Raw genomic sequence first — 22,994 nt, forward strand, 5'->3', positions numbered from 1 at the left:
CCATAATTCTCAGCCCCCTCATACCGTATGGCCTAGTAAATAAAGTGAACAGACTGTCTTATTAAACAGTAAGATTCACAGTCTCTAAATATTTGCCCCCAATTATCAGAGAAGAGAGTGGTGAGCAGAAGCTTTAAAAGGTAAAGGTAACAGGTAGAATCTTGTGTTGTTTCCTCCTTCCCTCATCCTACCCTGCTCCTCTCTGGGAAAAAAAAAAGAGGAATAGAAATTATTAACTGAAGACATCATCAAACATCTAGCTGCTTTCATTGTCTTTTCTAATCACTGCCATAAGATTCATAACAAATTATGAATCTAGTTCTAAAGATTAATCTATTCAATTCCAATGAATCTGGGTCTCATATCAAAGGTACTAGTCAAAAAAAAAAAAAAAAGAATTAAACAAGAGTTATTCAATAAGGGGTACTTAGTTTGGAATGGTTTTCCAAGGCAATGGTATTTGTAACATGAATACTAGACATTGAGAGAGATGAGTGCTTAGGACTGTGTGCTTCTTGTGGCTCCCTTATTAAGGTTGATATATGTGGAATATCCTTGAAGCCAAATCAGCTTTGATCCAACTTCACAGACATTCTGACACTGGGGAGGAAGGGGGAACAGTTCATTCAGAGGTCCACATGTTATTGGATATTACACTTGATTTAAATAATATATAAATCTCCATAGGGTGGGTGGTTGAGGTAGGAGGGGAAGATTCTTCAGAAAACTTCCAAAATTTAGATGTAATTGGAAACCAGAAGCAATAAGAGCTATCTTTATAATGATTATGAGCCTTGTCCATTCTGAGCACAAATATCTGAGAATAAATACTATAATATTCAGAGTTCTAAAATTGCTTGGGAAGCAATGCACTCTCTCTGTATCCAGAAAGCTGAATTCTACCTCTGATGCTAACTGTGTGATCTCAGGCAACTGCCTTAATCTCCCTGTGCCTTAGAAACCTTTCCATTATAAAATGAAAAATTATAAAATCATGGTTATAGAAGTAGAAGTAGAGTCCACTGAGTCCAACTCCCTTATTTGACAGATGAGAACATTGCAGACCAGAGAGATTAAGTGACTTGCCCATCACAAAGCTAGTCAATGTCTAAAGCAAAATTTGAACTCTGGTCTTTCTGATTTTTTCTTTTTCCTGAGGCTGGGGTTAAGTAACTTGCCCAGGGTCACACAGCTAGGAAGTGAACTCCGGAATTCAGGGCTGGTGCTCTATCCACTGAGCCACCTAGCTGCCCCCTCTTTCTGATTCTTAACCTTGGTGCTTCATCCACTTTGCCTCCTGGCAAAGGCTCTTTCTAGATCAAAAGCTATGATCCTATAATATCATTCAATATCACTATCATCTGTATTTATATCTCCTTATGCTTTATATATATATATATATATATATATATATATATATACATATATATATAATATATATATATTAAAATATATGTATAGTATATACATTTATATTAAATATTGTATATATGCAGCTAGGTTGTGCCATAGTGCACAGAGCACCAGACTTATAATTGGGAAAGGTTGAGTTTAAATCAAGTTTTAGACTTTTACTAGTTGTGTGGTCCTGGACAAGTTGGTCAATGCGGTTTGCCTCAGTTTCCTCATATGTAAAATGGTAAATTATTACCAATAGCACAGCCTGCCCAGAAAAATGTTGTGAGAATCAAATAAGGTAATAATTGTAAAATGCTTAGTTATTATTATATGTTATATATCTAAATAATAACTTAATTTCTCCATTTAACATAGACATTATAAACATAAGCCATGTCTACTTGTAAGAGTCATTTAGAGACTGTCTTGTCCAATCCCCTCAGATATCAGAATTAAAACTTGAGCTTGTGCATTATTCTAGTTCTGGAGCTCCGTCTACCTATCTCTGTGTCCCTTTGGCATCACTCATACACCACACTGGTACTATGGCTAAGAGTGGAAATAACAAATAACAAGGTTATCACAGCATAGAGGCTGAAGAAATGGATCAAGGGAAAAGAGCATCTAGTAAACATCTCTTTGGTCTGGACATTTCATTTGAAGCAAACAGGGCTTCATTCCCAAAGTCATCTTCAATTAGCATTGAAACAAGAGAGATAACATCTTTAATCTTCATTTAAACATTTCAGTGATGATCTCCTTTTCTCTATATTATTGAACAGGTTTGGAGATTTTTTTTTAAAATTATATCAGGACCTAAACTAGGAACTTGCATTTTTATGTTTTAACTTGGATGATGATGATAATAACAATAATGTCTACTTTTTAGTTCAGATTTTTCAGTGGTCCTCAAATTCCATGGAAAATTCTTCATCTGAGAAAAAGATTATTTTACCTAAAATTTAATGATTTAAATTACTTTTTTAAAACATTTAAGTTCTTTCAGTATTTATTATAATATGCTAGTAATTACTTCAATATGTTGGGTTCACAGTTTAAAAAAAAAGTCTCACTATTCATTATGTATGATGTCAGACTTAAACAAACTTTATTCTGTCTCATGCTTATTTGTTGGGATGCAGTAATCTCTCAGTTGAAACTTCAATGAGACCAAACAGATTTTAGAAAGAAAATTCAAGAAAAACATACAACCCCCCTCCAATCTTAATTCTTTCTTTTAAATAACTCTAGGCACTTCAGAAAATATAAGAAACATTAGTATATTAACCCTGCAGAGAATATGAAGATGCTTCAATAAGTAAAATAAGGATTACTCAGTTCATTTGAGAAGATGAATTATGATATTAAAATTTTATTTTTTTCTTTCTAATCAAATATTTATTTGAGTAGGTCAGGCTCACGGACATTGAAGCTGTTAATTTCTAATTATGTAATTTCTAATCACTCTTCTCTATACTATTGTATAACTAAGTACAAGGTGACCTACTATGTTCCTAAACCTTTTACCTCAGTAGAACAAAAGTCACTACTGGTGAGAATGGAGCATGTTAAGAGAAGATCTGGGTCCCTACAAAACAGTGCTAAAGTAGCTATGATATAGGTTAGTCAATAAAATGAATATAATAATGGCTTAAGATGGAAACATCTGGGAATTAATATAAGAACTTTCCAGGGATTGTATTTTACAATTTAAGGACCTTAAGAAGTGATAGATTTGGACCTAATTAAAAGTCCATTTTCCCATAACAACTTTTCCAAAGAATTAGGAGGGGAATGGGACATCTATGAGCTGGTGATTACCACAAACTGACTTTCTTTTTCTAGTGAAAAGCCATCAATGAAAGGGAGTGCAAAATCATTTTACAGATTAAAGACATTGGTCTTTGAATCCATGTTTCTTCCTTTAAGTTACTGAGCACTAATATTCAATTAATTATATATCTGTATTTCTGAGTTAACTAGACAGAGGGAGGAAAAGCAAGTGTTTCTAGGTGAGTTTCCCCTCTTATAAATATAGGTTTGAATTTGGGCATATTGTCAATGTGCATCGCTATGTCTATATGTTTATGTGTTTCTACTTCTTCTAATAGAATATGTAAAGTAACTGATTTATAGAACTGCAGAAGTTACATGCTGAAGGTGGAATACAACAAATTACAAGTGTATGAATATATTTAGTCTTATGTAGCTGGGATCTGAGAGTGCTCATATGGGAACTTCCACAAAATAGCACACAAGTAAGTATGTTTTGAGTGAAGAACTATATAACATCTCTTCATTTGTCTCCTTCCATCAAGTCTTACCACTCCAACCCATCTTCTACACTGCAACCAAAAAAATTTTCCTTAAGCACAGATCTAAACATGAACTCTACCCACCCAATTCTGAGGGCTTCATATATTACCTCTGTATATAGTGGTTCTCTAGTTTTTTGGTACAGGGACCTCTTTATGCTGTTAAAAATTATTGAGTCCTCCAAAGAGCTTTCTTTTTGTATACTGGTCATATCTGATGATTGTTATTATATTATAAATGAAAACATTTTAGTTGTATTATGAAAATAGTCTTATCCCACTAGATCCCCTCAAAGCATCTTGGAGATTCCCCATGGTCCATAATTTTAGAGAATTTAGTCTACAACAAAGTAAAAACTCCTGGGTTAGTTTTTAAAATCTTACACAAATGGGCCTAAATTTATATTTCCAGCTTCACTGAACTTTACTCTCCTTCCTGCACTTCAGAATTTAATCAAACCAGTCTTTTTTTTTTTTCTGTTCCACACAGACAGTAATCCACCTCAATATTATAGCATAGTATGCCTTCCATTGGCCATTCACCATTCTGAGAATGCTTACCGCTCACTCAAAGAATCTTCTTTTCTTAAAATGCAGCTCAGACAACATCTACATCAAGCCTTTCCTGAGCCCCTCCAACTTTCCTACTTTCCCAAACATCCTTGAACTTGGTATATATTTGTCTTAATTCCTTTTATATCTATCCTATATAAAGACATATATATATACATATATATATATGTATGTATATATACATATATACACACACACACATATGTATACACATGCATACATATATCTGTAAGTGAAGGGAGGGAAGGAGAGATAGAGAGACATATATAGAGAGGTACTCTTTGTGATCATGTAAACCATAGATTACTAATAGTGCCCATGGCATTTTCTTGGTAAGGATATTGGAGTAGTCTGCCATTTCCTTTTCCAGTGGATTAAGGCAAACAAAGATTAAATAATTGGCCCAAGTCACACAGCTAGGAAGTGTCTGAGGGTAGATTTGAACTCATTTATCTTCCTGATAATAGTCCCAGCACTCTATTTACTGAGCCACCTAGCAGCCTTTATATATACATGTGCATATTTATACACACAAACATAATTTGTGTGTGCTTGATTTGTATCAGGAACCTAATCAATACCTGGTTGACTGATAACAATATTCTTCACAGCACTAGTTAAATTATTGAAGGGGTAATTTTTTTCCTATTTGGACTAAATTGATATGCTTAACTATTTGCTTTAAATAGGGTTTTTTAATATGACAATTTCAAGAAATGTTTGGGGTTAAGGAGCAGCATGGCATAGTACAAGCAATGTTAGAATTGTGGTCAAGCAAACTAGGTGTGAATATTTCCTCTTTACACATATTAGTTCTGTGACCCTGGAAAAAGACATATATCTCAGAGTCTGAAGATAACTCTTTAAAATTATAAGTTGATTTTTGAAACATAAGAAAAGTTATGAGAATCAAATATAGACACACTAGAGAAAAAAACAACAACAACTATGCTCTCTACATCATAGTTCACAAAAGAAATTTTATGTAAATCTACTTTGGAAACCTTAAAATATTTTAGAAATACCTGTGATTGCATCATTTCTGTCTTATATTTTAACTTTCTGCCCAGACAACGTATCACTGCTTCATTGAGCATGTCTATAAGATGATTCCTAGTGTGACATAGCACACTAAAAATGAAAAAGGGACATTCTAGGTTTCTGGAATGTGTTTTTGTAAAGGGAAAGGGGGTTTGAAGCAACACAGAATCTGCCAAAACATTCTCCCACTTGAATCTATTTCAAATAGTTATTCTACCCCACAGTTTAACATACCCTCTTTAGAGCTTTAAAGAACTGCCTAGTTAATGAAACTTGTTGGAATGAAAGTCGACAAATTGCAAATATTACTTAGAAACCCATATTAAAAATGCATAGACCAAAAAAAAATAAAACCAAATCCCAACAAACCTCTTCAAACTGTCCAGAAGTAGTTAAGAGGTAAATGCTATATAAATGAAAATACTATATCCTACTATAGTAGGGGACAGGGAGGAAAGGGACCTCTCCAAGAATTTTACCTTGGTTTTTGCATTGACATTTGCTCCTTGCTTCAGAAGAAAATTGACCATTTTTACATTTCCATAATGGCAAGCCACAATCAAAGGAGTATAACCAAGCTGTAATAAACAAAGAAAAAAAATGCAGTATAAGTACTCTAATATTTTTTATAAGACTTCAAATTCAAAATATTTTCAGAGCAGATATCAGAAATAAAAGAGAAAGGCTATCATCAGCTGTTTCAGAGCTTCAATATATGTGTTCTTTATTTCTCCAACCTGAAAATTGGATCCTGTAATATATTCCATTATCATCTTTTCATTTACCTTAGTCTGAGCATCCTTGTTGGCCCCATGCTTAGTAAGAATTTCAGCAACATTCACTTTATCCTCTTGAGCTGCAAGATGCAAGGATGTCAGCCCACTCTAGAGAACAAAAGAAAATTTGAGTTAAGCACACAAGGGGATTTGGTTTCTCAAATTTAGTAAATTTGAAAGAAAAAAAATTTTGTTTACATATAAGAGAATCTCATTGAATTTCCTGATTACCAAAAAGCAACTTTTAGCAAACATTATGTATTTTCTGCATGTACCACTTGTGTTATCATTGTAAAGCTTTAAAATACTTCTCATCTCAGATCATCTGGTTCTCACTTTATTCACCTAAATAATTAAAAAACAAAACTTGGCTTATATTTTAATAACTATGGGAATAATTAATAAAATAGCCATATCAACATCAATGACCAAACACAATGTCAAGAAATTAGTTTAAAACAATATGCACACATGCTATTCTGGAAGTTGTAAGTAACAAGATTATCAGAGTCAGTGATGTCATACCCAAATAGAAATGGGAACCATTAATCTGTATATAAGGATATCCCTGGAGCATATACTGATGTAGTTTTAAAATATGTTATCTAAGTGTCATTGTATTTTTATTTATTTTGTTAAATATTTCTCAATTACATTTTAATCTGGCTCAGTCTGCACTGAGTAATTTAATATATGTTGTAGTCTGGACAGCATGCTTAATATCTGTGGTCTAAGTAACAGAAGGGGTTATCTGTCAGTGAACATTATTAATGTTGTTAATAATACAAATATTATTAACTAGGCTATGTGCCAGGTATGGTTCTAAATCCTTTACAAGTATCAAATTTGATCCTCATAACAATGTGGGAGGTAGATACAATTATAATGTCCATTTTACAATTGAGGAAGGCAGAGCCTAAATGATTTGTTCGAAGTCACATGATCAGTAAGTGCCATAAGGTCATATTTGAAAACAGGCCTTCCCAATTTCAGACCAAGTACCCTATCCATTGTGAAAACTAGTTGCCTGTGCCAACAATCATGGGTCCTTGAAATGATGATGAGTTAACTAATCATTAAATATCTAAGAAAACAAAAATTTTAATAGCATTTTGTGACAAGTGCCTTTGTATTTTGCTCTATTTTCATAAAAGATTGTTAACCTTTTTATCATTGAAAACACTACCAATCTAAGGATGGTTTATAATTTACTACATCAATTGGGCTTCTCTTGGTGAAATAAATTCAAGACACTCCTAGTGGAGCAAAAAAGAAATAAAAGTCTCCCTGCTCTCAATTACAACTGATTGAGTAGAACTAGAAAAGTCCAGAACTGTTTATTTAACAGGTTTGTTAAGAGTATGATTTAATAAAGAATGGATACAAAGGGAGCCTTGAAAAATAGTGCTTGCTACCGATAGTTTCTCATTTGTAAAGTTTGATATTTTAGTTTAAAATATATTTGGGAAAGCTCAATTTCATATTCTATCAATTATCTTCACTAAGTTTTTTATACAAAATATTTTTACCATTATTTTATTGTGAAACCAAAAGAACATAAAACAATCCTCAACTTGTCTTTATTGTACAAATATCCAGACATTATCAAATATATCCCTCATTAAATTTTTAAGTAGTTTTAATTAACTACACATATATTAGAATCTAGGTTGCAGTACACAATGTCTAACACTAGAATTACTCCTAAAGAAATAACATCATTCCTACATGATTCAGAATCCATTTTTTTAAACTGCTAAGTTCCATGACATATATCTCAAAAACCCTAAAGAAAACACATGTTGACAGACAGATAATTCATGTAAACAACAAAAAAATGTAGAGCAGATTAGAAGTAGACAATTAAAATCATAGTTGTTTTTTCCTCTTAAAAATACTATTATCAGAAAACATATCATGAAATGTCTATAATTCTATTCCAGCAAAACACTGAGCTATGTACCATGAAACAAAGGAAAAATAAAACACATTTGCTATCACTGAATGATTTAAAACATAGTAGAAGTAATACAAGTACAGATATAAATATAATGCAATAACAAATATTTATTTATAAAACATTATGCTATTTACCAGAGAGTTTAAAAATGAAGCTAAAATAATCTCTTTATCCTCAATGGGTCTACAATGTAGTAGAAAGATAAAACACCGATACAGGTTTTTAGTAGTATTTTACATTTGCATTGTTTCCACAAAACTTTTATTTTTTATTTATCATTATTATTATTATTATTAAGAATAGAGGATAGAGGGACAAAGGACAAGACTAGTACTGGAATCAGTAAGACTCTTCTTCTGGAGTTCAAATCTGGCCTCAAACCCTACTGTGTGATTCTGAGCAAATCATTTAACTATGTTTGCCTCAGTTTCCTCATCTGAGCTGGAAAAGGAAGTGCTAAACAACTGCAGTATTTCTGCAAAGAAAACCCCAAATAAAATCATGAAAAGTTGGACGTGACTGAAAATGATGGAACAATATTCTCACATAAGTTAGTTAACTGGGGTAAAATAATAATAATGATAGTAAGAAAAAACAAAAAAAAAAAAAGAAAAGAAACCAGACACTTTTACCCAGAAAAAAATTTGATCTCTACAAAATGAAAAGATATAACAGACAATGGAAAAACTAACTTTAGATATAAGCTCATTTGTATAATATTATAAAAGATGGTGGTGGACGTTATAAGCAAAACAAAGCAGTGAAGAATGGAAAAAAGAAAACTCTTCAAAAAATTTAGTATGAGACTCAACTAAGCCAAAAAGAATCACATTGAATGGAGTCAGAAATTGAACAATGTATAAGTATATATATGAATTTGCATATATATGTGTGTATATATATATATATATATATATATACACATATACTTTATATGTAAGTAAAACAATATATAGTATACATAATTGTATTTATATATTGTGTGTACATGCATTGTATATATGTGTATGCCATACATAAATAGAATATATAAATATAATTGTGACTGTATTTATGTAATATGTATGCATATATTATTTAGGTACATAGTTTATAATGCATATATATATTTATATTTATATTTTTACTAGCACTCTCTCTCTTTTTTAACAATGGAAAAAACAAATTACCTTAGTTGACATGTGGATGTTAGATCCTTTATCTAGGAGCAAGGTTACCATGTCAGTATGGCCTTCCTGAGAGGCCAGATGAAGTGGAGTGACCCCTTGCTTTGTCACAATGCTGGTTTCTGCTCCATAATTCAGTAATGTGTTAGCTATCTGCATCTGATTCTTCTTAGCAGCAATATGCAATGGAGTGTAGCCATTCTAGAAGGAAAAAGGAAGAAATCTTTCTGTATAATCTGAAGTCATTTCAGTTCAAAGATCCCAAGTTGGATGGGACTTCAGAGATTTTTAATCCAGTCCCTTCATTTTATAGATGAATTCACAGAAGGCAAGAAAGGTGTTGAGTTATAGAATGTGATTTTAAGCTTGAATTTTTAAATTCTAAATTTTTCTAATATATCACATGTTCTCCATTCATATAAGCAGAGGAGGAAGAGAACTTATAAATTATTCCAATCAATCATCCCGAAGAGAAGTTCTTTCTACCATCTTCCTAAGAAATAACCAACCAGGCTTCTGATTAACTACTTTATATAATGGGAATATCACTACTTATTGAGAAATCCATTTAATTTTTTGACAGCTGTTAGAGCCATTTTCTTCCCTTATTGAGTTAGACTCCACCTCCCTATAACTTCTACTCACTAATACAAGTACTTGGAAGCAAAACAAATAAGTCAGTTCTTTTGTCTACATCAACAGTCTTTGAATCCATTGATCATAAATATTTTTAATTTTAATTTCTTTTCCAGGCATTATTTTCATTAATAATTTTCATTAATAAATCATTAATTTCCTGAAAAATTCCTGAAATGTCCCTCAACATTCTGATTTTCAATCTCTTATAACACTGTGAAAAGAACTAAACCCAATATTCTACATATGCTCTGATTAGTGCAAAGAACAGTAGGATTATTATTATCATCAACTACACAGCATGCTGGAGGGGGCAGAGCCAAGATGGAAGAGAGGGCACATGCTTCTTTCTGAATTTCTCCTTGGACCCTCAACTAATTACCAAAATCAGCTTGTGAATTCACTCCAGAACAGAATTCACAAATATTGGGAGGGCAGCAAATTAACAGCAGAAGATAATTTTGAAGATTACTAGAAAAGGTCTGTTTTGGTTGTGTGCAGAGAGATGACCAGGCACAGGATGCCACCACACACTGAACAGATCCGGGGTGGGCAGCAGTTTCTGTGGGGTGGTGCAGACGCCCATGCAGTGGAGAAGCTATGGGGAGGACTCTACCACAGTGTTGGCTACTCTGCCCTGGTTGCAAGCCAGTAGATCAGCAGAGAAGTTATAAAACATCCAACACAAAAACAGAAGGAAAAGAGTGAACCCCAAAGCACCAGTTTCATGGGACTTGGCCACACCCTCCTAACACCAGGAATGACAGCACAATCCCAGTGCAACCACTGCCACTTTGCTGGTGCCTGTAGAGGAAGCTTGAAAACTTCCCTTGCCCTAAAAATGGATCCTAATTAAAAAAAAAAAAAAATGAGCAAAAAGACAAAGTGAACTCTATAGATAGTTTCTATGGTGATAAAAAAGAACAAATTACAAACTCTGAAGAGACTAAAAGCAGATTGTGTCCAGATGAAGCCCCAAAGGGTGATATAACCTGATCCCTATATCACAAGGCTATCCTAGAAGAAATTTAAAAGGATTTCAAAAGGGAGCTAGATGAAAAATGGGGAAAGGAAAGGAAAACTCTGAAAGAGAGGTTGGAAAAGGCATATAACTCATAAGATAGTTTTGATAAAGTGGAAAAAGAAAACAGCTCCCTGAAAAACAGAATTTGTAAAATGGAAAAGGTAAAAAACTCCCAGGAAAACAGAATTTTTGAATTGGAAAATATAAATAACTTCCAGGAAAACAGAATTTGTGAAGTGGAAAAAGAAAATAACTCCTTTAAAAACAGAATTTGTGAAATGGGGAAAAAAATTCCATAGAACAAAACAACTCATTTAAAAACTCAATTGGACAAATATAAAAAGAAGTTTAAAAAAAAGTAACTGAAAAAAATAATTCACTAAAAACAGAATTGAATAAAGTGAAATGAGTGACTCGATGAGACATCAAGAATCAGTCAAGCAAAACCAAAAAAAATGAAAAAACAAATAGAAAAAAATGTAAATACCTACTTGGGAAAACAACTGACCTGGAAAACAGATCCAGGAGTGATAATCTAAGGATTGTTGGACTCCCTGAAAAAAAAAGAGCCTAGACACTATTTTTCAGGAAACCATTAAAGACAACTGCCCTGATGTCATAGAATCAGAAGGTAAAATAGCCAATGAAAGAATTCACTGAACACCTCTTGAAAGAGACCCCAAAATTAAAACTCCAAGGAATATTGTGGCTAAACTTCAGAACTATCACATCAAGGAAAAAATATTACAAGCAGCCAGAAAAAAAAAATTCAAATACCAAGGAACCACAATAAGGATTACTCAGCATCTAGCAGTTTCCACATTAAAGGATCAAAGGACCTGGAATCTGATATTGCAAAAGGCAAAAAAACTTAGAATGCAACCAAGAATAAATTACCCCACTAAACTGAAAATTTTCTGCCAGGGAAGAAGATGGGCATTCAATGAAACAGATGAATTTCATGTATTTTTTATGAAAAGACCAGAGCTAAACAAAAAATCTGACCTCCAAATAGAGGACTCAAAAGAAGGATAAAAAAGTAAAAAGGATTCTTGAGAACTGTATTTCTGTTATGGGTAATATGTTATTATAATATATATATATAAAAAACATATGTTATGTAGAGAGAGCATGTGTAATTTGATTTTACTGTTATAATATAAAAAAGGAACTAGAGGTGAAATGGGGATAGTACCAAAAAAAAGGGAAAAGTGGAGATAAAATGAGGGAAATTGTATCTCACAAAGAGGAAAAGGAAATCTATTCCATTTGAGCGAAAGAAAGAAGAGGGATGAACATTGTGTGAATCTTACTTTCATCAGATTTGACTCAAAGAGAAAAATATTAGACATATTTAGTTTACAGAGAAACTTCTCTCACCTTAGTGAAAAAGAGGGAAGGAAAAGGCAAAAAGGAAAGGAGTAGTCTAAATAGAGGGGAAAACAGAAAATAGTAGGGGAAAGGTATAAGAAAGGGGGAGGAATTCTAAAGGGAAAGGCGCTTGAGACAAATGGTGTTCATAAGTTAAATACTGGGGAGGAGAGAAAGGGGAAAAGGAAAGGGAAAAGTATAATCCAGGGATAATTAAGATGACAGGAAATACAGAATTAGTAGTTTTAACCGTAAATGTGAATGGGGTAAATTCTCCCATAAAGCAGAAGCAAATAACAGACTGGATTAAAAGCCAGAATCCCACAATGTTGTTGTTTACAAGAAACACATTTAAAGTAGAGTAATACATACAAAGTAAAGGCTAGAACAGAATCTATTATGCTTCAGGTGAAGTAAAAAAAAAAGCAGGGATAACCATCCTGATTTCAGATCAAGCAAAAGCAAAAATTGATCTAATTAAAAAAAGATAAGGAAGGAAACTATATCTTGCTAAAGAGTACCACAGATAACAAAGCAATATCAATATATGCACCAAGTGGTATAGCATGGAAATTTCTGAAGGAGAAGTTAAGAGCTACAAGAAGAAATAGACAGCAAAATTATAATAGTGGAAGATCTCAATGTTGTTCTCTTAGCACTAGATAAATCAAATCACAAAATAAATAAGAAAGAAATTAAAGAGATAAATAGAATACTAGAAAAGTTAGGTATGATAGAACTTTGGAGAAAACTGAATGGAGACAGAAAGGAATACACTTTATTCTTGGCAGTTTATGGAATCTATACAAAAATTGACCATATATTAGGACACAAAGACCTCAAATTCAAATACAGAAAGGCAGAAATAGTTAATCCACTTTTTTTCAGATCGCAATGCAATAAAAATTACGTTCAATAAAAAGCCAAGAGAAAATAGAATTAGAAACTAATTAGTAATTAGAGTAATTAGAAAGTAATTAGAAACTAAACAATAGCATCCTAAAGAATGAATGGGTGAAATAGCAAATCATAGACACAATTAATAATTTCATCCAAGAGAATGACAATAATGAGACAATATACCAAAATTTATGGGATGCAGCCAAAATGGTAACAAGGGGAAATTTTATATTTCTAGATGCTTACTTGCATTAAATAGAGGAAGAGAAGATCAAAGAATCATCCCATTCACATTTATGGTTAAAACTACTAAAAATGCTAGAAAAAGAGCAAATTAAAAAACTCCAATCAAATATCAAACTTGAAATTCTTAAAATAAAAGGAGTAATAAAATTGAAACTAAAAAAATCTATTGAATTAATAAATAAAACTAAGAGTTGATTTTATGAAAAAAAAAATAGATAAACCTTTAGCAAATTGATTAGAAAAAAGAAAGAGAAAAATCAAATTGTTAGTCTTAAAAATGAAAAGGGAGAACTTTCCACAAATGAAGAGGAAATTAGAGCAATAATTAGGAGTTACTTTGCCCAACTTTATGCCAATAAATTGGATAACCTAAGTGAAATGGAGGAATACCTACAAAAATATAGATTGCCCAGATTAACAGAGGAAGAAGTAAATTGCTTAAATAGTCCTATTTCATTAAAAGAAATAGAACAAGCTATTAATCTTCAGGATTTACATGTGAAGTCTACCAAACGTTAAAGAACAATTAACTCCAATACCATATAAATGATTTTTTAAAATAGGGAAAGGAATCCTACCAAATTCCTTTTATGACACAAATATGGTACTGATACCTAAACCAGGTAGGACAAAAACAGAGAAAGAAAATTATAAACCAATCTCCCTAATGAATATTGATGCTAAAATCTTAAATAAAATATTAGCAAAGAGATTACAGAAAATCATCTCTAGGACAAAACACTATGACCAAGTAGGATTTATACCAGGAATGCAGGGCTGGTTCAATATTAGGAAAACTATTAGCATAATTGACTATATCAATAACCAAATTAACAAAAATCATATGATTATCTCAATAGATACGGAAAAGGCATTTGATAAAATCCAATAACCATTCTTATTAAAAACACTAGAGAATATAGGAATAAATGGACTTTTCCTTAAAATAGTCAGTAGCTTCTATTTAAAACTATCAGTAAGCATCATATGTAATGGGGATAAACTAGAACCATTCCCAATAAGACCAGGAAAGAAACAAGGATCTCCACTATCACCATTACTATTCAATATTGTACTAGAAATGCTAGCTTTGGCAATAAGAGATGAAAAAGATATTAAAAGAATTAGAGTAAATAATGAGGAAACCAAAATATCCTTCTTTGCAGATTATATGAGGTTCTCCAACCTCAGAGAATCACCTAAAAAGCTATTAGAAATAATCCACAACTTTAGCAAAGTTGTAGGATACAAAATAAATCCACATAAATCATCAGAATTTTTATACATTACTAACAAAATCCAACAGCAAGAGATACAAAGAGAAATTCCATTTAAAATAATTGTCAATAGTATAAAATCTTTGGGAATCTATCTGCCAAGGGAAAGTCAGTGAGTATCACTGGGCTGCAACATATTCCAAATGATGAATCACAAATAAAAAAAAAAAAGGCAGAGTAAAGGAGATCATCAAAGAATATGTACATGGTCAGAAAAATTTGATTTGTCATGGAGTGAAAAGAGGGGATAAAAGGATGGACAGAAAAGAATTTCAAGTATAAGTTAGTGGAAAGTGAGGAAATAAACAGAAGTTTAAATGGTATTTTTAGATGTGATATGATTTTTTTAAGGAGAAAAAATTAGTGATGAAGGGAATATTTCTTTTTCTCATAAAGAATATCTGAACAAGTCCATATATAAAATATAAAGTATATAAAGAGCCAGAGAATAATGGTGCTTGAGAGAGGGAGACTCTTCCTCTATCACTAGAGTGACAGAGATAGAGATAGAGTAAGAATCTATCACTCTAGTAATAGAGTAAGAATCTGTAGTAACGATAAGATGATATCAAAAGCTTTCTTTAATATTAATGTTTCTTTAAATATCTCATTTAGAAGGAAATAACCTGGTTTGTCTTGATAGAGGAGAGGACCACCATTTCTTAGGATAGAAAGTAGAGAAGATAGGTGAAAATACAGAGCACAACCAAGTTATGGATGAGGTGAGTTAAAACAACTTATATTAGTGGGCGTTTGTATATCTATCTGTGTATGTATATAAATATGAATATAAATGTGTACATCCATATACACATACACATATCCCAAACACAAAATCTTCATGAATCAGAGCTAAGGAGAATAATTTAAGGTATAATATAAAAGGCTAGAACTGAATGTGATATCAGGATGACTTCTTTTTAAATAAAATTGTTAAGTGCATGGGGGTGAGGATGAGGGTAGATATCTTGCCTTAAAAATAACTAATGATGTTGTTTTACTAACCTATAAAAGACATTGACAAACTTAAAAATGTCCAGAAGAAGGTAACTAATGTTCTAAGAAGTCCTGAGATCATTTTATATGAGGACCAATTGAAGGAACTAGCAATCTTTAAACTAGAGAAGACAGCTTCATAGTTGTCTTCACATGTTTGGAGGAATGTCTTGTGTAAATGGAAATTATTTATTCTGTTTAACCTCTGGGGATGGAGGAAGAGAGGATAGAACTAGGAACAATAGGTGGAAAACAATAAGATAGCAATTCTCAGTAGGGAAAAACATTCTAACAATGAAGCTACCAAAAAAATTCAATGAGTTGCTTTGGGAGGTAGTAAGATCCTCCAAAACTAATTTGTTCAAAGAGTGTCTAGATGATGACTTGCTGATGCTATTACCGTAGAAGGGAATCTTGTTCACTTATAGCGGGGGGGGGGGGGGGGGGGGGGGGGGAAACATCCAATCTACCGGTCACATAAGGCCTGCAAAATCATTTACAAAGGCAGGGGATGGTGCCCTGAAAGCTAGGTATAACAACCTCTCACTACTTGAGCTCTATAAGTTGACAATTTTGTATGGCCAAAGCATGATCTTAAAATATACAAATGAAACCTTGGCAGAAAAAAATGGTTCTTCACCCTTAACCTATAGGATGGAATTGATGGCTCTAAGGTTTCTTCCACAATTAGATTTTTATAATTCTGGGGTTTATTTTCCATCATTTAGTAAATTATTGGGGAAATGTGATCCATGTGATATATATTTATTTCAGAATAAATGAAAAATGAAATGAAAATGAGAATAAAAAAACAGTGATCATGGAAGAAAGGCTAAAGTTGAGCTGAAGATCTCACTAGGTATGAGAAGAACATCTAAATGGCTTTTCAATCTTTGTAACAGATTGTTTCATAGCTAAACCTAAATTCAAATTATTTCCTCTAGGATACAAAATATTCTGCTTGATATTCAAAGCCCTCTATAATCTAGCCCTTCCTACCTTTCAGGTCTTGTTACATTTTACTCCCTGACATGTATTCTTCCATACTGTGAGAGCAGCCTCCTGGCTATTCTATAAACAAAACATTCTTCTCTCTCAACTCTTGAGTATTTTCTGTGCCTGGAATGCTTTCCCTCACCTATCTATTGACTCCTTGACTTCTTTTAAATCCCAGCTAAAATCCTCCATTTTACAGGAGGCCTTTCGTAATCCCTCTTAATTCTAGTGCCTTCTTTCTCTTATTTCCTATGTAACCTATATACATCTTGCTTTGCATACACACGTGCACGGGCACACACACACACACACACAGGATTGTAAGTCCTTTAAAGGAAGGGACTGTCTTTTGACTCTTTGTATATCTCCAAAATTTAACAATAGTGCCTGGGAGAAAGAACTTAACGTTTACTGGTTTAGTTAAAATTCAAAAGCTAAAATTTTAAAACATTGAAAGAATTTTTTAAAGTGAAATTTATCTCTAAAGTAACTCACATAGAGAAATAAAGAAATTTCCATTTTTGAATAAAATGTTAATTTCAGGGATGTATTTGGACTTTCAACTCATTTGCTGTTTTTTTTTGGTTTTTTTTTTTAGCAAATGTTAGCTAATACTTTACATTATATTTTCCTTGCTACATTCAAATAAAAGCATGTGAAATGTGGAAGAAATCTTAGGAACAGGTTATTTTGATCTCCCCATCTTACATATGTGGAGTAAACCAAAGAAATGAAATAATATAAAAAAATTTGCCCATAGTAGATGATTAAATGGGAGTCAGAGAAGGAGAGGAATATAGGAAGGGATCAAAGGTGGCTCCAAAGTTTTAAGCAGTATAAGTGGGGGGAAAAGCAGTGTAATTAATAAAAATAGGAATATGGGGAAGAAAAGCAGCTTTTGAAATAGAACAAGATATGTGTATCATTAAAAATATCCTTTAGGAATTTAATATTTAGTTCTAGACCTTAGAAAAGAGGTCAACCCTGGAGAGACAGCTTTGAAAATTAAAGGTAATGCCTTGGGAGCAGATGAAATCATTAAGAAAAAGTATAGGACCTGTATCCCAAAGAGATCATAAAAGAGACAAAAAGACTCACATGTGCAAAATGTTTGCAGCAGTTCTTTTTTTTGTCGGGGCAAGAAATTGGAAATTGAATGGATGCCTATCATTTGGGGAATAGCTGAATAAGTTATGGTATATGAATGTAATGAAATACTAGTGTTCTATAAGAAATGATGAACACGCTGATTTCAGAAAAACCTAGAAAAAATTACATGAATTGATGCTGAGTGAAGGGAACAGAACCAGGAAAATATTGTATAACAATCAGATTGTGTGATGATGATGACTTAAGTCTTCTCAACAATATAGTGATCCAAGACAAATCAAATAGACTTTGGATGGAAAATGCTATCTGGCATTCAAAGAAAGAACTATGGATGTAAACTAGGGGTGCAACTGCAAATTGAAGCATCCTATTTTCATCTTTTTGTTTTGTTTTCTTTTTCCCTTCTTGTCATTTTTCCCTCTTGCTTTGATTTTGGCAGACAATTTACTCCATTCCAGATTACTTGTTATCTTGGGAAAGTGGAAGGGAGGAAAGGGGAAAAAAGAGAACTCAAAATCTTACCAAAATGAATGCTGAAAACTATCTTTACTTATAATTGGAAAAATAATATGCCAAAGTTACTATGAAGAAAATTACTATGGTGACAAGAGAGATCAAAACACATACTCAGAAGAAAATAACAAACATCCAAAGTCTCCAAGAAAAAATAATAATTGGTCTCAGGCTATAGAAGAGCTCAAAAATGATTTTGAAAATCAAGTAAAAGAGATAGAAGAAAAATTAGAAAAAGAATTGAGAGTGATGCAAAAAGGAATGCAAAAAAACTAATGAGGAGAAGAATGCCTTTGAAAAGCAAAATTGACCAAATGGAAAAGGATTACAAAAGATCACTAAAGAACACAATTTCTTAAAAATTAGAACTGAGTAAATGGAAGCTAAAGATTTTATGGGAAATCAAGATACAATAAAACAAACCAAAAATAAAAAAAATGGGAAAAACTGAAATATTTCATTAGAAAAACAACTGACCTGGAAAATAAATCCAGGAGAGATAATTTTAAAATTATTGGTCTACCTGAAAGCCATGATTAAAAAATGAACCTGGACATCATTTTTCAAGAAATCAACAAGGCAAATTGTCCTGATATTCTATAACCAGAGGCTAAAATAGAAATTGAAAGAATTTACTGATCACCTTCTGAAAGAGATCCCCAAATGAAAACTCCCAGGAATATTACAACCAAATTTCATAACTTACAAATCAAGGAGAAAATATTGCAAGTATCCAGACAGAAATGATTCAAATAAAGTGGAGTCACAGTCTTGATAATATAAGATAACTAAATCTTCTACATTAATGTTCTAATGTAGCTTCTACATTAAAGAACTGAAGAGCTTTAAATATGATATTCTGGAAAGGAATGGAACTAGGATTACAACTAAAAATCACTTATCTAGCAAAACAGTATAATCCTTCAGAAGAAAAGGTGGAGATTCAATGAAATAGACTTTCAAACATTCATGTTGAAAAAACCAAAGCTGAATAGAAAATCTGATTTTCCAATGCAGGACTAAGGAAAAGCATAAGAAGAATCAGGAAAGTAATATCATAAGAGACTTCGTCAGATTTATCCATTTATACTCTTACATGGAAGGATGATACTTATAACTCATTAGAACTTTCTCATTATTATGGCAGTTAAAAGGAGTATATAAAGACAGAGAACACAGGTGTAAATTGAATATGAAGGGATACTATCTTTTAAAAATTAAAATTAAAGGATGACAGAGGAATGTACTGGGAGAAAGGGAAAAGGAAAAGTGGAATGGTGTAAGTTATATGCCACAAAGAGACAAGAAAAAGCTTTTATGGGGGGGGGGGGAAGAGGAGGAGTAAACCTTACTCTCTTCAGATTTGGCTCAAAGAGGAAATAATATACATACTTAATATGGGTCTAGAAATTCATCTTATCTTACAGGAAAATATAAGGGGGAACAGGATATGAGAAAGGGAGAGGATAATAAAAAAAAAAAAAGAAGGCATAGTGGAGGAAAGAGTGGTCAGTAGGAAAATACTTTCGAGAATGGACATAGTGAAAGGAGAGAGAAAAATAGATTAAACAGGTGGAAACAGGTAATAGTAATTGTAAAAAAAAAAAAATTTGAAGCACGTTTCTCTGATATAAGGCCTCATTTCTCAAACATAGAGGTAATTGAGTCAAAGTTATAAACCATAAGAGCCATGCCCCAATTGATAAATGATCAAAAGATACAATCTATGTTCAAAGGCTGACTTCTATGGAAATAACTTCACAGGTGGTTTCTTAATAGGGGCTAGAGGTGAGAAAGAGAAAATCTGGAACTCAAAAATTTCAGAAACAAATGTAAAAAATTGTTTTAAAATATAAGGGGAAAATATTAAATAAATAAAATATACCATTAAAATAAAATTGAGAGAGACACAAAGACATACACATACAGAGAGAAGGAGAGAAAGAGAGGGAGGGAAGGAGAGAGGGAGAGAGACACATAAAGAAAGGTTTAGAGTTTAAATGAAAATTTAGGATAAGCCTAAATTTAAATTTATAAGGGACAGGTGACTTATCCTAAACTTTTCCCTGCACTTTTAAATAGAAAACAATTCAATTTTGTGGGGAAATAATAATTGTCCTAAGGCTTCAAATTCAAAAGACAAAATATTCTTAAGGAATTATCTGAAATCATTCAACCAGCAAGTTAATTTGAGGTCATGGAGTGTCTAAAGGAAAAAAGACTCTATGTTTTGTGTGTATGTGTGTTTCTGTTTATAAATAAAAAAATAAATCATTATTGCATTTCTTATATAAGTTCTCAAATTATGGTTATGATCTACAGTATAAGGTTCATGAAGTCAGAGATTTATTTTAGTTTTTGCATCTCTAATATTTAACATAGCCCTCATAATCAATGATGTTAAATTGAATTGAATCATACTCGTTCAATCTATTTTAAGTTGAGCTAAGAAAAATATTTTCTGGTCAATGACATTTATGTATTTTTAAATATTTGTTAAATGTCTTTGGGATTTTAAACTATTAAAAGTTAAGACCTAGAGAGAAAAAAAAAAAAATAAGAATGTAGAAAAAATTTACCTTCAAACATTTATACTACACACACACACACACACACACACACACACAGTTTCACTGTGTTGCATATACTTAAAAACTTCTGTTATTTCTGAGCACAATTCAACCTAATGTTTCTGGACCAATTCCTGTGAGCTACAACACAAACCCAGAGTATGGTTAGCTCCAGAAAATATCTCACCTTGGCAGTAGCATGAGGAGATGCACCTTTCTCCAGTAGCAGCAGTGCCACCTTCTGGTTGTCATAATGAGCAGCAACATGGAGTGGGGTGAGGCCATTCTGTAGAGGGTGTGTTTAGGTTTGAGCATTAATAAATTATTATTAGCTGCACTGAAGCTGCTAGGAGCCATTAAGAAAAACAAAACTGATACTGATTAAGTACATGTTAATAGATTAACCAAAAAAACACACTGAACTAAAGAAATGAACAATGAACAATTACAGAATATTTTTGTATGGGAAACTACATTTGAAACCAAAATAAAGCTGCGATGAAGCACACTGTACCTTGCTGAGAAGCAACTAAGGAAACTAACAAATTATTTTTTATTCTAAACCAAAGATTAAAAACGTGAAGCTGGAGCCACTAAGGTTTCAGTTACCTTGCAGCTTTCTCCACTGTTGGCCCATTTACAATGTTTGTGGGGTGTTTTTTGTTTGTTTCTAATTTGTTTGACAGATATTATAAATTGGTTTCTCTATCTCGTTGTTGAGAGAGAAATGATCCTTCATTATAGCTTTTCTTCTACAATTTAATGTGTTGCATGTTTAAAGACTTTTAATCACAGAATGATCCTGATAATTACAGGATCTATAAACTTCTCATTCTTCCAACATAACTCATGCCAAATACATTTACCTTGCCAGCAGAATCTGGGGAAGCACGACGTTGAAAGAGCAGTTTTGCCACATCCAGGCTTCCATATTTTGCAGCTACATGCAGTGGTGTAAATCCCTTCTGAAAATGCGGAAAAAGAATGGAGCAACAGGAGGGAAGAAGGTACAGGCAGGGAAGAAAATGGAATTTTTAGTCCAGTAACTTTTAAAGAAGTCATTAAAAAATTAGCCTGACCCAAATGATGAATTTAAAATGTATTTAGGAAAAGGCAAGTAAACATTATTTCCATTATCAATAAACAAGTCTTTTAAAAAGTCGGAGAAAAAGTTTAAAATAAGAAGCTCAGGATAAACTTGGATTTGAAAGAAAAATACATGTTTAGGAATAAATTTATAGAATCAAATTTTGACTTTTGAAGTTCGTGTACTTTAACAGACTGCTATTAGATATTAGTATCAGAATTTGATATGTATTAGATGCATACTATGCACAAGATATGGGATAGAAATAAGAATGATATAGCTCTCTTCAGCAATGAGATGATTCAAACCAGTTTTAATTGTTCAGTGAAGAAGAAAGCCATCTACACCCAGAGAGAGGCCTATGGGAACTGAGTATGGTTCATAACATAGCATTTTCACTCTTTTTTGTTGTTGTTTGCTTGCATTTTATTTTGCTTCACTTTTTCTCTTGTTTAGCATGGTAACTGCATAAATATGTATGCATATATTGGATTTAACATATTTCTACCATGTTTAACATATATTGGACTATTTGCCATGTAGGGGAGGGCATGGGGGAAAGGGGAGAAAATTGGAACACAGGGTTTTGCAAGGGCTAATGCTGAAGAATTGTTCATGCATATGTTTTGAAAATTAAAAAGCTTTAATAAAAATAAATAAATAAGAATGATATATAACATTACTATAGTACTTTATGGTTTGCAAAGTACTTATACATATTATCTCATGTCTGATCTTCACAACCTTGAGAAGTAGGTGTTAACATTATCCCTGTTTTACAGATGCAAAAACTGAGGTTGAAATTAAATAACTTTCCCTTCTTGAAAACAAACATATTAAAAAATAAATAGATGAATCAAACTTTCATATCTTGCCATAGCTATTAAGAACCTGAAGATGGATTTTAACTCAAGCTTACTTATATGGACATAATTAGGACAGACAAAACAAAACTATCTTTTCCTGGCTCAAGAATCCAAAAGGATTTTGTTCATGTTGCTCTGCCTCATTCTCTTTTTCTTTTATGTCCACCATTTCT

The 22,994-nt window shown here is 32.4% G+C and overlaps 1 protein-coding gene across 8 annotated transcripts in view; it reads right to left on the bottom strand.

Annotated features, from left to right (window-relative positions):
• The window catches only part of ANK2 (ankyrin 2), a 325,566-nt gene that overhangs the window by 105,331 nt on the left and 197,241 nt on the right, over positions 1-22,994 (bottom strand). For all 8 annotated transcript variants that reach the window (XM_074272626.1, XM_074272627.1, XM_074272628.1 and 5 more), the window contains exons 16-20: positions 21,735-21,833; positions 21,056-21,154; positions 9,233-9,430; positions 6,113-6,211; positions 5,807-5,905 (exon numbers count right to left, since the gene is read on the bottom strand). In XM_074272626.1, coding sequence (XP_074128727.1) covers positions 5,807-5,905; positions 6,113-6,211; positions 9,233-9,430; positions 21,056-21,154; positions 21,735-21,833 — 594 coding nt within the window. The remainder of the gene's footprint in view (positions 1-5,806; positions 5,906-6,112; positions 6,212-9,232; positions 9,431-21,055; positions 21,155-21,734; positions 21,834-22,994) is intronic.

The sequence above is a fragment of the Sminthopsis crassicaudata genome, chromosome 6, assembly GCF_048593235.1.
Source record: "Sminthopsis crassicaudata isolate SCR6 chromosome 6, ASM4859323v1, whole genome shotgun sequence".
Lineage (NCBI taxonomy): Eukaryota > Metazoa > Chordata > Mammalia > Dasyuromorphia > Dasyuridae > Sminthopsis > Sminthopsis crassicaudata.